The sequence below is a fragment of the Dipodomys merriami genome, unplaced genomic scaffold (genome assembly GCF_024711535.1).
Source record: "Dipodomys merriami isolate MVZ:Mamm:240054 unplaced genomic scaffold, mDipMer1.0.p SCAF_27, whole genome shotgun sequence".
Lineage (NCBI taxonomy): Eukaryota > Metazoa > Chordata > Mammalia > Rodentia > Heteromyidae > Dipodomys > Dipodomys merriami.
This window is the reverse complement of record NW_027204159.1, coordinates 8150856-8166434: the sequence shown is the minus strand read 5'-3', so window position 1 is coordinate 8166434 and position 15579 is coordinate 8150856. Positions and strand designations below refer to the sequence as shown.

Genomic DNA, 15579 nt, shown 5'->3' with positions numbered 1-15579 from the left:
TTAAAGAGTTTTTAAAGAAGTAGTTTCTATTTTTACAATTCCAGTTACAAATATGCCTTCCTGTGTGAGAGAGAAGACTGAGAGTGTAAATTTACACAAATTTGTATAAAAATAAGACACACAACTTATGCCTTATTAAAATAATCTTGATTTTCAAAGCAGTTAGAATTGGTAACATTCTTCAAATATGCTGTTTTAATGTTGTAAAGCTACAATATTTAAAATACTTCAGCATTTAAAGCTAAAATAGCTTATGAAGGCAAATAATGATGGTTCAGAAGAAGGGTAACTTATTTCCCTATTTCATCTTTTTTTTTTTCAGCAGGCATTAAATACATTTATTGAACTACAACTTTTTCAAAGGAGATTTCTTTTTTTTTCTTTTTTTTTTAATTGTATTTTATTTTATTTGAGAACATACTGTACAGAGGGGCTACAATTACATGGGCAGGATAATGCATACATTTCTTACCAAGCATTGCAGCCTCCTCCTTTGTTTACCCTTCACTTCCCTTCCCCGCCTCCCCCCTCCCCCCACCCAATTATACCCCCCTCCCCCCCCCCACACCGACATTGTAAAGCTGGTTTTGTTCCCTATTTCATCTTATAAAAGATTTACTAGGAAAATCATTTTATTATTCTGTCCCTTTCATCATCACCTCTCACCTCACAACAGAGGACTAAGGGTCTTTTTTTAGTGTGTGCTGGTTTGGGGAGCATAATTTAGGGCTCTGTTCCTGAGTTATTTTTGCTCAAGGCTACCACTCTGTCACTTGAGACACAGCTCCACTTCCAGCTTTTTTTTAGTGGTTAATTATAAATAGAAGTCGCATGGACTTTCCTGCATGGACTGACTTTGAACTGTAACCCTCAGATCTCTACCTCTCAAGCAGCTAGGATCACAAGCATGAGCCATTGGCGCCTGGGTTTCAGTGACCACATCTGATACTACCTAGAAGTTTCTCATGTCTTAAAGCCATCTAATTGGTATTGGCTTTTTGTGCCAAGCGCTGGTGATCTTTCCTGAAAATCTACCTACTTGAGAGACTAAGATTGGAAGGACCACAGTTTAACCTCTTCTCAACCAATAGAGTGTTGTAGTGCATGTTGGTCATCTCAGCTACATGGGAAGCTTAGGTCAGCAGGATTGTGGTTTCAGACCAGCTACACAGAAAACTCCAGACTCCATTTAATGACGGAGTCATTCCATCCTGGACAAGGAAGCCTAACATATGCAGTCCAGACACAGATTCAGGCAAAAAGTGAGACCTTATCTCCCAAAATGAGGACAAAATGCAGGCATCATACTGCATTGAAGAAGCTGCCTAGCAAGCACAGGGATCTGAGATCAGTGTTGCCAGTACTGCCAAATAAAGAACTGTTTTTTAAAATGTATTTTTGTCTTCTAGTTGTTCACAGGCTACAAAACAGGTTAAAGTAAAATAGTTTAAAGTAATTATAGCATGTAATGGCATCATAAAATATTCTAAACTGTTCTGTGGTAGTAATTTACTACAACAATCCTAATTTCTTTAAATTTTCCTCCATCTTTTATTTCCCATATTCAAATAACTTTCTAATAAGGCAAGCACTTGGAAACATGTGAAAGATTTGAGACTTGTCTGCAACCCCAAATAACCATTAGAAATCTGTGTCTGGTCTGGGTATGGTTGCATAAGCATGCAATCCCAGCCATTCAGGACGCAGAGGTCAGAAGGACTTCAGTTTGAAGCCAGGCTACACAAAAATAGAGAGCCTATCTCAACTAATAAGCCAGGACTAAAAGTTTCAACCAAGTACCAACACCACATACACACACCCAAAACTGGAAACTATTTTGCTTCCCTGTAAACGTATTACTGTCTAGCAGATAAGATTTTAAAGGCAAATGCCCAGCTATCTCCATGGAGATAAGCATTTCCTAGGTCATTTCCTAGCATTTCATTTGATTTTTTTCTACCATAAAAGAGATGGAGAACAAGTTCCTTCCATATACATGCTTCCATACAATGGCATTTCTTTAAACAGCTTTTCTTTTTTGGGGGGGGGGTCCAGTCGTGGGGCCTGAACTCTGGGCCTGGGCGCTGTCCCTCAGCTCTTCAGCTCAAGGCTAGCGCTCTACCACTTGAGTCACAGCGTCACTTCCGGCTTTTTTCTTTTTGCTTATGCGGTGCTGAGGAATCGAACCTAGGGCCTCAGGCATGCAAGGCAAGCACTCTACCACTGAGCCACCTTCCCAGCCCTATACAGTTTTCTAAATGAAAAAGTCATGTTAGATAAATGGCTCTGGGATGAGGATAACTGTTTTGTACCAAGGCAAATTTTACTGGGTTTCTCATTTTCAGTAAACTAGGTACTGCTTTGTCTCTACCAAAGCTGCAGTACCACCACCACCATTTTTGTTTCAGTAAGGATGGGATATTTTTGCATACTAAATATAACATTCTCTTCTCCCTGAGGGCTGTAAGAGCTACATATAATCATCAGATACCTGAGCATGGCCCTCTGACCCCCGGGACCTTTTTCTATTAGAAGGTAAACTAGAACCATTCTCTGTTTTTTCCTGTCCAGTGGCATGAGGGAAAGGGAAATTGGGCATAAAGCGCTTAAGAAACCGGAGCTCACTAGTGCCAGTACCGCTGGCTGAGCACATTTCATATGAACAAGGCTGGGATAAGGATCCATTGCCTCCCCCTTGCACCAGATTGTTAGGGAAATTACAGTCATCATAGAAATGCTCTTGAATTGTGAACTTGTCTCTATGTTTAATCTTCTGGCAAATGTGTATGATGAAGATCACTGTGACAGAGACAAGAAAGAGAAAGGAAAGCACAGCCAGAGAGATGACCAAATATTTGGTGGTTGGATTTACCTTTCTAGAATGCTTAGATGTATCCCGGAACTGCAGATAGGGTTCTGAAAAGCCATCCACTAGCAGGATGTTAAGTGAGGCAGTAGTGGAGAGAGCTGGCTGTCCATGATCTTGAACAAGAATGATTAGCTTCTGCATCATTGGGTCTCTCTCAGATATCTGCCTCAATGTACGGATTTCCCCATTTTGTGGTTGAACAGAAAATAATCCAGGGTCAGTGGCTTTAAGTAGATGGTATGAAAGCCAAGAATTCTGACCTGAGTCACCATCAACAGCCACCACTTTGGTCACCAGGTAGCTGGCCTCTGCCGACCTGGGCACTAGGTCATGACAGGGGAAAGTGCCATTTTGAAGTGGGTACAAGATCATTGGACGATTGTCATTGTCATCCAGGACAACCACTCTGACAGTGACTTGGCTACTCAGAGACAGGAAGCCCCCATCCGTTGCCTTTACCACAAACTGGAAATCTTGGATAGCTTCATAATCCATGGTTCTCAGTGCATAGAGTTTCCCATTGTCTGAATTTATGGAAATGTAAGCAAAGACAGAGAGATCTCCACTTTTTGGAGGCAACAAAGAATATGTTACCTGGGCATTCTCACCCAAATCTAGATCTTCAGCATGGACTTTGCCAATAAAAACTGCAGGACTGTTGTTTTCCCGAACAGTCAGGATGTAGGAATCTTCCTGAAACACGGGAGGATTGTCATTAATGTCCGAGATGAGCACCTCTATCACTGTCTCTGTGGACAGGTTGGGTGGTCCGGTATCCACAGCAACAAGGGTGATATTATACCCCGAGACGTCTTCCCGATCCAAGCTTCTGCCAGTGACCAGCGAGTACGAATTCCGGAATGTGGGTTTGACTCTAAAGGGAAGATCTTCCTTGAGGAAGCAGGTGATTTTGCCTCCCACTCGGATGTCCCGGTCTCGGATAGTGAAGAGGGCCACCACCGTCTGCAGTGGTGAGTCCTCAGGGAGAGGGCTGGACACAGAGGAGATGGTGACTTCAGGAGGATTGTCGTTTACATCCACCACTTCCACCAGGACTTTGCTGTGCGCCGAGAGGCCTCCTCCATCTGTAGCTTCAATATCAATGTCGTATGTTTCCGTCGTTTCAAAATCTAGGGGCCCTCGGAGCCGAACTTCTCCGGTTTGAGAGTCGATCTGGAATGTCTGCAGAATTGCTTCTGGGTTTTGAGCTAAAGAGTACGTTATCTGCTTGTTGGTGCCTTCGTCTTGGTCCGAAGCAGTCACCACCGCCACGAAGGAACCGTTGGCGCTGTTCTCGGGTACCTGAGCCCGGTACACCAGGCGCGAGAACTGAGGCACGTGGTCGTTGACGTCCAGAACCACCACTCGGATGTGGGCGGAGCCAGACTTGGGCGGGGACCCGCCGTCCACCGCCGTGATTGTCAAATTGACCTCAGGCTCCTCCTCTCGATCCAGGGGTTTATCCAGCACCAGCTCCGCGTACTTGGGCCCGTGGCTGCGGAAGCGGGTGTGCAGGTGGAAATATGCATTGACACTGAGGGTGTAGTTTTGGAGACCGTTGAGGCCCACGTCCAGATCCTGAGCGCTCTGCAGAGGGAACCGGGAACCCAGTGGGGTGCTCTCTGGGATCTTTAAAACCGGTTCCTTGTTTAGAAAAACCGGGGCATTGTCATTAATATCAAACACCCTGACTTCTGCACGGAAGGACTGCAACGGCTCCACCAGCACAATTTCGAAGTGCAGAACGCACGGGTCAGTTTTGCCACAAAGCGATTCCCTATCCAGTTTCTCCTTCACGAACAAATCTCCAGTCTTGCGGTGGAGCCGGAAATGCAACCTGTTGCCCTCAGAAACCAGCCTCGCCCCGCGCTCGGCCAGTTTACCAACCTCCAGCCCCAGATCCTTGGCTACATTGGCCACAAACGAGCCGCTCTCCATCTCCTCCGCCACCGAATAGCGGATGGTGGCGGCTCCCCCCACCGACACGCACACGAGAAGGAGCAGAGTCCTCACCTGCCTGCTTTGCAAAGGCTTCCTGCACTCACCCGTCGTCATCCTTTCTCAAGGCGCACGCCTGGCAAATCCACCAGCTGTGACGGATAAAGTTTCGCTTTTGTAGGGAAGGCCCAGGCAACAGGTGCTCCCCCTCCTTTCACTGGCCTCTAACCGCAGCCGAAGGCTTAGTCCAGCCAGGTAAGCTGTTTTGCACTTGAAAGAAAAATTCGCATTGAGTAACACAAGTCCCTAGTCTGTTGGATGTATTTATAGGTATGTTGTCATTCCTGAGAGTTGGGCTGAGGTTGGAAGTTTGTTGCCAGAGAAACCGCAGACGCACCTGCTAATTCCCTTCCAGGAGAGAAAGAAAAAAAAAATAAAGTCCTTGGGAATTGAGAAGCCAAGGATACCCGCTCAAGTTGAAGTCATTGTTCCTGCCAGTCCTCTGGGGCCCCTGGCAGTGACACCTTTAAAGCTGTATCTGCACACTCCACAGTTCAACAGAAATGGTGAAAGGATCTTTTTTTTCTCCTGGAGGCCAAAATATATGAGCATTAGGAAAGCAGGGAAAAGGGCTGGGGAGTGTTAAAGAAGAGGAAAAGCAAAATGAAACAGAGCAGGCAGGCATCCTTCAATTCACACAAAACCATTTTTCCCCCAGAACCCTCAAAAGCTCAGGAAGCAGTTGCTGCTTATCGCTAACGCTTATTATAGCGGTAGTATTTATTGGGCATGTTTTTTTTATAGGAACTAGGACTATGTTGGGTGGTTTACATGCGTTCTTAAAATGTGATGTGACTGTCATAGGAGAGACCAGGTCACATCCAATATCCTCCTCCTACTGAAAGTGAGAAGTAAATTGCAACTTAATATGGTCTCACTGCAAAGTGTATGCTCCCAATAAATACTGTCATTCTGTTTCCCAGATAATGTATTAGATAAATCAATTAAAGATAAATGCCTGGTTTTGGACTTTAAAACAGCAAGATGAAATCCATTCTACCTTTCCTACTTTAAAAAGCAAAAAGCCACAGGAGCTAAAGTCCTAACTGATGTAATCACATGCCCAGTTCATACAGTACTCATGGCTGTACAAGACTTAGAACTTATCTTCTGGCCTGGCTCATGTTAATTATAAAAAAAAGTTTGATTTGCCATTTGTGATCAGCACTTTAAATTCTAGATGATGCTTTACAGTTACTGTCACTTAAGGGAAACCTCAGTTTCTACCAGGCACTTTGCATCCAGTGTAAGAGGATATTCTTAAGCTGTCTTCCTTCACTTCTTCTTAAAACCATAAATGAAGTGTACAGCAAATGATAGTTTAAATCCAGTTTCATTCTCTCATTATTTAGTTGAATGTGAGGTCAATACTGTATTTAGCTTGCATTCATTTACTTCTGTTACCACTTGATAGAATTTCAGTGTGTATTGTCAATGCACTTTTGACAAAAACACACCTGTATCAGAAACACACCTGTGGTTAAACAAAATTGTGTTTTGCAATGAACAAAAACTACACACCATAGACAATCCTGGGGTGTTTCAATAGAAAGTTGTTAGAAATGGACATGTGATATTTGGTTTTGTTTTAGCTCATTTGGGAGAGACATGAAGAAGGATTTTGATCTGGCATAAATGGATAAATAAGTGGAGTTAGTTCTATGATGGTTTCATTAACAACCTGTTATAGAAAATAAGAATGGCATAAAGAAGCTAACAACACTACTATTAGCAAATATACCATAGTTACTAATATTGTCCAGGACAGAGAGATGTTTGGTGATTTTGAATTTTTATAGATTGTACGAAATTCTTTTTTGTCAGTGCCTAGATATGATTATGGAGTATTCTGTTTTTCTCTTGATATATAACCATTACAGATTGGACATCTTGGTTTTGGGCCTTGTTTTTGTTTATATCTGTCTTTATTATTGTTATTAGCATAATCAGAAGTATAACATTATATAACATTATTAGCATAGTTGTACAACATGAAAGGCCTAATTATAAGAGAGCACTGAATCCTAATCACTAGATGACCAGGAAAGGTGAAAGGTTTAATTGTGATATTTCCATACATACATATAATGTAATCTATGTTTAATCCAGAATTCTTAACCTTTTCCCCCAACTCCTTCTTTGTAGCTTTCTTGCAAGTTCTTTTAAATGGATTTCATTATGACTTTATGTGTGAACAAAATTAACTTTGATCATATTCTCATTCTCCACACCCTTTGTTCCCTGCTCCACTTCCTGCTGGTCCCTCCCCAGTAGTCCTCCTTCTACATTCATGACCTTTTTGTGTACATAAGAGGAAAAATGTGATATTTGTCTTTCTGAGTCTCCTTTATTTTACTTAACATGATGACATCCAATTTGATACATTTTGGGGAAAATGATATAATTTTATTGTTTTTGCAGCTGAATAATACTCCATAGTGTACATATACCGCATTTTCTTTATCTGTTCATCTGTTGATTGGCACAATAGCCAATCTGTTGTTGATTGGCTATTGTGAGTAGTGCTCCAATAAATGTGGTGGTGCACATTTCTTTTAGTTGTTGCATTTATTTTTTGCCAATCCTGGGGCTTGAATTCGGGGCCTGGGCACTGCCCCTGAGCTTCTTTTGCTCAAGACTAGCACTATAACCACTTGAGCCACAGCGCCACTTCCAGCTTTTTCTGTGTATGTGGTACTAAGAGTGGAACCCAGAGCTTCATGCATGCTAGGCAAGCACTCTACCACTGGGCCACCTTCCCAGCCCTGTTGCATTTCTATTTATTTTAAACCAGAATAGTTTAGAAAAATATTTTATGATGTTTGTTTTTATTCCATGAGAATGATGTCTTTTTATTTTTATTTTTATTTTTTTTTAGTCTATCATGGGGCTTGAACTCTGGGCCTGAATGCTGTCCCTCAGCTCTTCAGCTTAAGGCTAGTGCTCTACTACTTGAGCCACAGTGCCACTTCTGGTTTTCTGGTGTTTTATTGGAGATAAGAGTTTCACAGACTTTCCTGCCCAGTCTGGCTTTGAACCATGATCCTCAGATCTCAGCCTCCTGAGGACTACAGGCATGAGCCACCGGCACCCGGCATGACAATGACTTCTTTTTCATGTCACTGCCTTGTGGGGTGGTACTGGAGGCTGAATTCCATGCTTCTGGTGTACTAGACAATTGATTTACCACATGAGCCACATCCCCAATCCCTTATCTTTTGTTTTTCTGGTAGAATCTCCAGCTTTTCACCATAACATCCCCAGACTTTGTTCTTCCAACCTCTGCTTCTTAAGTAGATGGAGTTACAGGCATGAACCACCATGCTTGGCTCTTCACCAAGTTTCCTAATAGAATAGTTTTCAGCTGATTATACTAGTACATAACTATAATCCCAGCTATCTGGGAGGTGGAAGCAGAAGGGTGTCAAATTTGAAGCCAGCCTGGGGAAAGTAAGATCCTAGCTTTAAAAAAGACCTAAAAGGCCAAAGGCCTGGCTCAAGTTGTATAGGTCTTGACTAGCATACTAGAATCTCTGGGTTCAATCTCCAGTAAAAGAAAAGGAAAAAAGTATCTTTTAATTCTTTTTATAAATATCAGTAGTTATTGGAGCTACATGCCCAAAACTGTTTTATTAACCAGTGCTTTCCAGTATACATGGATGAGATTTATCTTGAATTAGTACATCCAATTATATTCTATAAGTTTACATTATATGATTACATTGTACTTTATTGTATAATATTTTATTATACACCTTATATATACCTACACACATATATATGAAATCATGGAACTTATACTTTCAATTCACTAACATAAATTTCCTCATTTCCTTCTATTCAGGCTTATATTTTCCTCTTCCCAAAGTCATACTCCTTAGTTCCTATTACTATCAATACATTTGCTTATTATATAAACATTAAAATATACATAAAATTTTGGAATCCCCCCTCAACAACAAATCAGAAAGAAATAACCACCCCATTAATAAGTGGCTAAAGATGTAAAGAAAGACTTCTCTGAAGAGGAAATAAAAATGGCCAAGACACATGAAGAAGTGCTCAACTTCTCTAGCCATAAAAGAAATGCAAATCTAAACAACACTGAGATTCACCTCACCCCAGTTAGAATGGCTATATTCAAGAACTCTAATAACAACAGATGCTGGAGGGGATGTGGCCGAAAGGGAACTCTACAGCATTGTTGGTGGGAGTGTAAACTTGTCCAACCACTTTGGAAAGCAGTATGGAGGTTCCTCAAAAGACTCCACATAGATCTCCTCTATGATCCAGCAATCACACTTTTGGGCATTTACCCAAATGATCACAAACAAGACCTCACTAAAGCTACCAGCACAAGTATGTTTATCACAGCATTATTTACCATAGCTAAGACATGGGACCAGCCCAGAGGCCACTCAGTAGATGAATGGATTAAGAAAATGTGGTACATATATACAATGGAATTCTATGCCTCCATCAGAAAGAATGACACTTCCCCATTTGTAACAAAGGGAAAGACTGGGAAAAAATTATATTAAGTGAAGTAAGCCAGGCCCAAAGAAATATGGCTTCCCTTATTTGCAAAAACTAGTATACTTCTGGGATAATCTTACCAGACAAGCAGAGAAGGTCAAAAGCTATGTACATATGACCATATAAGATGATGCTAAGCAAAATGAACCCCAAGATAGGGACACAAGAGGTTTTTTTCTTTGTGCTGTTGTTTTTAATGTACTATGTGATTTTGTTGTTTCTTTTGTATGTTTTTCCCCTATAGTAAAACCCCTGTTGTCACTATATTTGATTCTGGTGCCCTGCATCTTGTATATACATTTTTCTAATTTGGGGAAGGGATGGGAAATGACAAAGTGCTGAAACAAGGATGCAGGTTGACCCATTATAACAATGAGACATACAGACACTATGTTGAAAACAATACAACTTGTGGGGGAGGGAGGAGTTGGGGAATTGGAGAGGGAAGGGATGTAGGGGAAAAACAAAGGAGGGGGTAAAAATGTTTGATAGGAAATATACTCATTACCTTATTCATGTAACTGTAACCCCTCTGTACAGTATCTTTACAATAAAATAAGAAAAATTTTGGAATTGCCAGGCGCTGGCTACTCACACCTGTAATCCTAGCTACTCAGGAGGATGAGATCTGAGGATCGAGATTCAAAACCAGCCCATGCAGGAAAGTCCATGAGACTTTAATTTCCAATAAATCACCAGAAAACCAGAAGTGGTACTGTGGCTCAAGTTGTAGAGTGCTAGCCTTGAACTGAAGAGCTGAGGGACACCATCCAGGCCCAGAGTTCAAGCCCTAGGAGAAAAAAAATGTAATTATTGTACTATTACCAGAATGTGTGTGTGGGGGGGGGGGTATTTGTTTTTTGTCAGTCATGGGGCTTGAACTCTGGGCTTGGGAGCTGTCCCAGAGCTCTCCACTCTAGGCTATTGTTCTACCACTTGAGCCACAGAGCCACTTCTGGTTTTCTGGTGGTTTATTGGAGATAAGAGTTTCACAGACTTTCTTGCCTGGGCTGGCTTTGAACCTCGATCCTCAGATCTCAGCTTCCTGAGTAGCTAGGATTACAGATGTGAGCCAGCGGCACCTGGCTAGAATGTGGTTTTTGAATGTCATTTCAAGCAAGCCAGAGAAATGTAACTTATTTCTAATGTAAATAGAAATGCAGTTAGTACCATTGATATGGAAACAGGAAAGTATAATGACACTTCTCACCCATCATAAAGGTCACAACTGTTACTCCTATGACAAAACATAGTTTAATGAGAAAAATATAACAAACTTATTAACCACAATTTTATATGACATGAGGATCTTCAGAAATGAAGATCCAAAACCTACAGGAAACTTTTTATATTGAGGTTTGTTGAAAAATGGAGAATGTGTAAAAGTGTGATTAGACCACAAGAATATGATGTAGTGATAAATGAGAAAGAAAACACAGCAAGGGCTGGGAAGGTGGCTCAGTGGTAGAGCGCTTGCCTTGCATGCATGAGGCCCTGGGTTCGATTCCTCAGCACCACATAAGCAAAAAGAAAAAAAAAGCCGGAAGTGGCGCTGTGGCTCAAATGGTAGAGTGCTAGCCTTGAGCTGAAGAGCTGAGGGACAGCGCCCAGGCCCAGAGTTCAGGCCCACGACTGGACCCAAAAAAAAGAAAACACAGCAAATTCTGTGCAGATTCTTTTTGGCCTCTCTGAGTAGCATTCCTCCAAGGGAAAGAGCTTAGTGGTAAAGTGGTAGTCAAAAGGTCAGATAATTTCCTTCAGCCAACTCCTACACAGAAAGGTTGGAGTAAAACTTCCAGGTTTTATGTCTCCCTTTGGGGAAAGGAATTTCAAGTATCCATGACCTGCCTTGGGGAACAGGAATTCTCATTTCTATGGATTACTTTAGTGGAGAAAGATAGTAAAGATAGGAGGGCAGATTTTGCCCTCCTATCTTTTTTGTGAAATATTCATTAAGCCAAAGCATCATACTTTGGAGTGTCATTTTCTGAGCCCAACACTAGATACAAACTGTTTTTTACTAGATACTCTGTTTTTCAATACTATATTTCTTATTTATAAAATCCATTTATATTTTAACTTATTATAACACGTATGTAAAATGTATTTGTTGCCTCTAAGGCATATGTTTAAATGTTTCTGAGATTGCTCTGTTTAGTTTTGACATTATTTTCAATATCATTTAGAAGACATATACTAACTATAGTATTAGAGTCTTCCTACATTTATTGTTTCTAATATTGTCTCCAAACTTCAAGCCATTGGTGATTTAAATATTGATTATATTTATTGAATATTGATGATATTTTAATAACAATCCCATCCTATTTTCTTTTATATATGTACTACTTAATGCTGATTCCTCTCAGAAAAACTATTTTAGAAGCAGCTGTATTTTAAAGCATTGAGGTCATACCTGCAGTTTTTCAAGTATTTAAGAACTCTATTCTTCTACTATGTTCTTTCATGTATTTGAGGTTTCTTTTCATATTGGCAGATACAGGATGCTTTGGGGCTTAGAAGTCTTTCTTTGGCAGCTGGGTTGACTGCAGCTGCTTTTGAGCTCCCATCTGTTGCTTTATATGATAATACCTCTTATTTTTCAACATGTGCACACACATATAATGTTTCCTTCTCTCACAGTAACATAAGAAGCCACAATGTAAATGAATGCCATTAGCAAACCAGATTTATTTTACACTCTTATTTGAAACAGATGGCATTCATGCTCTTATTCATACTTATTTTTCTATTGTTAATGTAGGTTACAGCTGACCATACTTGAAATCCAAGAATGTGTGGAAAAACATTTAATCAAATGAAGGCTGGATTAGAATGACAATTCTTCCCCTTATTAAACTCTAGCCAATTTATTCATTTTAAAATTGAGGATAATTCACAGTACAAAATTCAGTGTGTAAAGCTTTAATTCAAATTAATATTTGTCAATAAAATTTTGCTTTGAATATTAAAGCAGAAATGGTATCCCTTACTTTCCATGTTCAAGGATAACTCACAAACAAAACGGAGTGTTCTTCTTGTATTTCTTAAGAATGATAAATTTGCTTGAAAAAAATCACTTTACTCTCAACTTGCTACAGTTCTTTTATACTGTATCCTATACATCGAAACACAAAATAGCACTCTGACTATGCAGCAATCACTTGTTTTGAAAGTTGGAAAGAATAATCTTTAACTAGTTGGGAAGGGGAAATTACCACAAGACATAGAAATTGGATGGTCAGTTGGAATTCTTATTTCAAGGCCTCTAAAAATAAAACCTGTAGCCAGCTTTTGTGCATTTTGTTAAAAAAAAATTTGGTCAGCCAAATCATTATCTCCTGATTTTTTCTTGCTGTATATTAAATATTTGTATGTACAAAACAATTGGAATGTTCTCCACCCAAAGTTACACATACATCTTTCATATTGACTTAATCATCACTATGTAAAATATTGTAAAAGGACACAGACTAAAAATTATAAGAATATTCTGAATTTCTCATGTTTAAAGGCTTTTTATAGCTTATATGTTAGGCCCAGGTAAAAGAAAAGAAACGTTATTTTTCTCCTAGAATTTCTGTTGTAGTTTTCTAATTTTCTAAGTGTAACCACAATTTTTATTTTCCAGAAACAGATCAGAGCAAAACTCTTGGTTAAGCTTCCTTAAGTGTGTTTGGCAAAAAGGTAGAGTTTTCTTAGCACTTATTTTTGCAAAATATATTTTAATGTTTTAGTACATATTTCTAATCACCTATATATGCGAGTATTTTAAAAATACTAATTTGAAAGTACAAATGTGTTGGAGGAAATGCTTGGAAAAATGGAAACATATGTAAATTATTCTCTTGTGTGGAAGTGACGGATCGTTCTGGAAATTATCCATTCTTTTATACCCTTCTATGGCTTTAAGAATAGTAAGGGTTCCTAAGACCCACCTGCGGAGATCTAAAATTCCCACACCCTCCAATTTGTGTGTTAGGAGTTTAGGGTCTTGATTCAAAGTACTTTTTGAACTTTATCACATGCAGTTTCCTCTTTCACCACCAGGTGGCAGATGGACACTCTTTTCAGAGAGCGACTGAGACCCTGCCCAACCGGAAGCTGTCATGTATAGAAAATCTCTTTGGCCACGCCTCGAGTTCAGCACCCTAGACGCGGACAGCGACACCGCCCAGTTCAGTCCCATGACTCGCTGCAGAGATTTTCACCTGACAAAGGAACTGGCCAATCCCATCTGGTTCCAAGGACCTCGTGACTGACTAAATTAACAATGCCAGAAGTGGAGGGGGAGTAGGATCCCCTTTATTTGGCTTTGTCAGACTGGCATGTGAACCAACTGACATTAAATAGCACCTCATGTTTCAAAATCCTTTTTTCTCCCTTCTCGTTTTCCCTCTCATGATCCATTGGAATCCAAGTCCCTGGTAAGTGTGGTCTTGCTGCGGGACAGTCATTATGTTACCCAGCCTCCGTGTGTTGGTTTATTCCAACAAAATGCGTAAGAAGGCAGAGGCGGTGCAAAAGTCTGCCTGAGATATGGCGGCCAGTGCCGCATCTTTCACAATGCTGCCTGTCAGCTTTCTTGAAACCATCTGGGGAGAGACAACTTGCTTTTTTTGTTCGTCTTTCCATTAAATCTCACAGACACAAGCGGCAGCTGTTTTTTGTTTGGTTCGCATCAATTAGGCAAAGAGGTTGGACTGGGCCACAAGTGTGCTGCGAATGACAGTTTAAGTGTCATTTTTCCCAGTTGCCTAGCAACTAATTGGACACAAAGAGCAGACCCGGGCGAGGGGGGGGGCGGGGGGAAAGGGGGGTGGATTTTGATTCACGGTTCCGAGCGGCAAAAATCCAACAGTAAATGAGTCCCAGAGACTGCATATTACCTGACACCAGGTTGTAGAATCAGAGATTAATTGTAGGAATAATGACAAATAAGTAATATTAACAAGCTGAGTTTTCCTTGTGATTTATCCCTATTCAACGGATTGCTTTCTTTCCCACGGCTTCAGGCTGCAGTAGTTGAGACTTTTTACCAGCAGAGGGCGAGTTGACCGTAGTTTTCGTCCGTCAGACACTCCCTCCTCCTTCCTTCCCCCTCTGCCTCCCGGGAAATTAATTCAGCACGGAGCGGTTCAAATATAGACTAAGCCGAGGAAGGTGTAATGGCAGGAACGCAGCACGCAGGCCTTGGCGCAGTGCCAGCCCTGTCAGCCTTGGATACGTGGCTGCTCCGCACGTAACTGCCGGAGGCTGCAGAGGGGATTGCAGAGGTGATCGCGGGGGGGGGGGGGGGAGGGGGGGAGGAGAGGATGAAAAGCAGCCCCATTCTCAGAAACCATAAGTGTTTGGATTCACTAGCTTCAGAGAATTGAAAAGGTCAGAGGGAGGCTAGCAAGACTCGAATATAAATTATAAAGATTCAAAAGATGAAAGAAGCAGTTTACTTCTCAGGATGAGGAATTCTTTGTTACTGACCCCAAAAAGAGTTTTGCCACTCTAGGGAAAAAAAAAATAGAGGGAGGGGAAAATGAGAGAAGGTAATAGCAAACTGAAACTCAGTTTTGGTTGTGTGATCTTTAAAAGCGAATGGTCAAGCAAGCCAGCTCAAAAGAAAAGACAATGAGAGAAAGCCTGCCAGATTGCAGGACAGAACAATAAAACACGCAGAACAAAGTTAATTTATTGTTGGGCGGAGCCCTCCTCACTCGGGGTGATCATACCGCTCCTCGGGGCCACTTTACCTTGCAGTGTAAGATTTTGCAGAATCTCTCTGGGCAGAGCGCCAGAAATCCCATTAATTGAACATGCCCTTTCTCCTCCATATATTTATGTCTCAGAATTCATCTAGCTCGGTTTCAAACTAGTGGAATTAAATTTTTCCTGGAGACCGTTAAGCTAAATTTTATGCAGCATTGCATTTTTTCCTCTCTCCATCATTACATTCTGTGAAGTATGCTTTTAAAGGAAATTTCATTAATAGATTCAATTCATAAAAGAATATGATTCTTTTATTTTGTGTGTTAAGAATGGAACAAAGGGTCTTTCACCTGTAAGTTAATAGGTAGATATTTTTACCATTGCACTACATAACTGACATTAGGAAAGACAAAACTATAGTATAAATTGAGCAAAACTATAGTATAAATTATGCCTGTAATCCTAGCTAGTAG

The 15579-nt window shown here is 40.7% G+C and overlaps 1 protein-coding gene across 1 annotated transcript; it reads right to left on the bottom strand.

The window, feature by feature from the left end:
* Positions 1-2470: 2470 nt before the first annotated feature.
* Positions 2471-4924, bottom strand: Pcdhb1 (protocadherin beta 1). Its single transcript, XM_070035978.1, has one exon. It carries the CDS (start codon positions 4922-4924, stop codon positions 2471-2473), a length of 2454 nt encoding a protein of 817 aa, XP_069892079.1.
* Positions 4925-15579: the final 10655 nt, after the last annotated feature.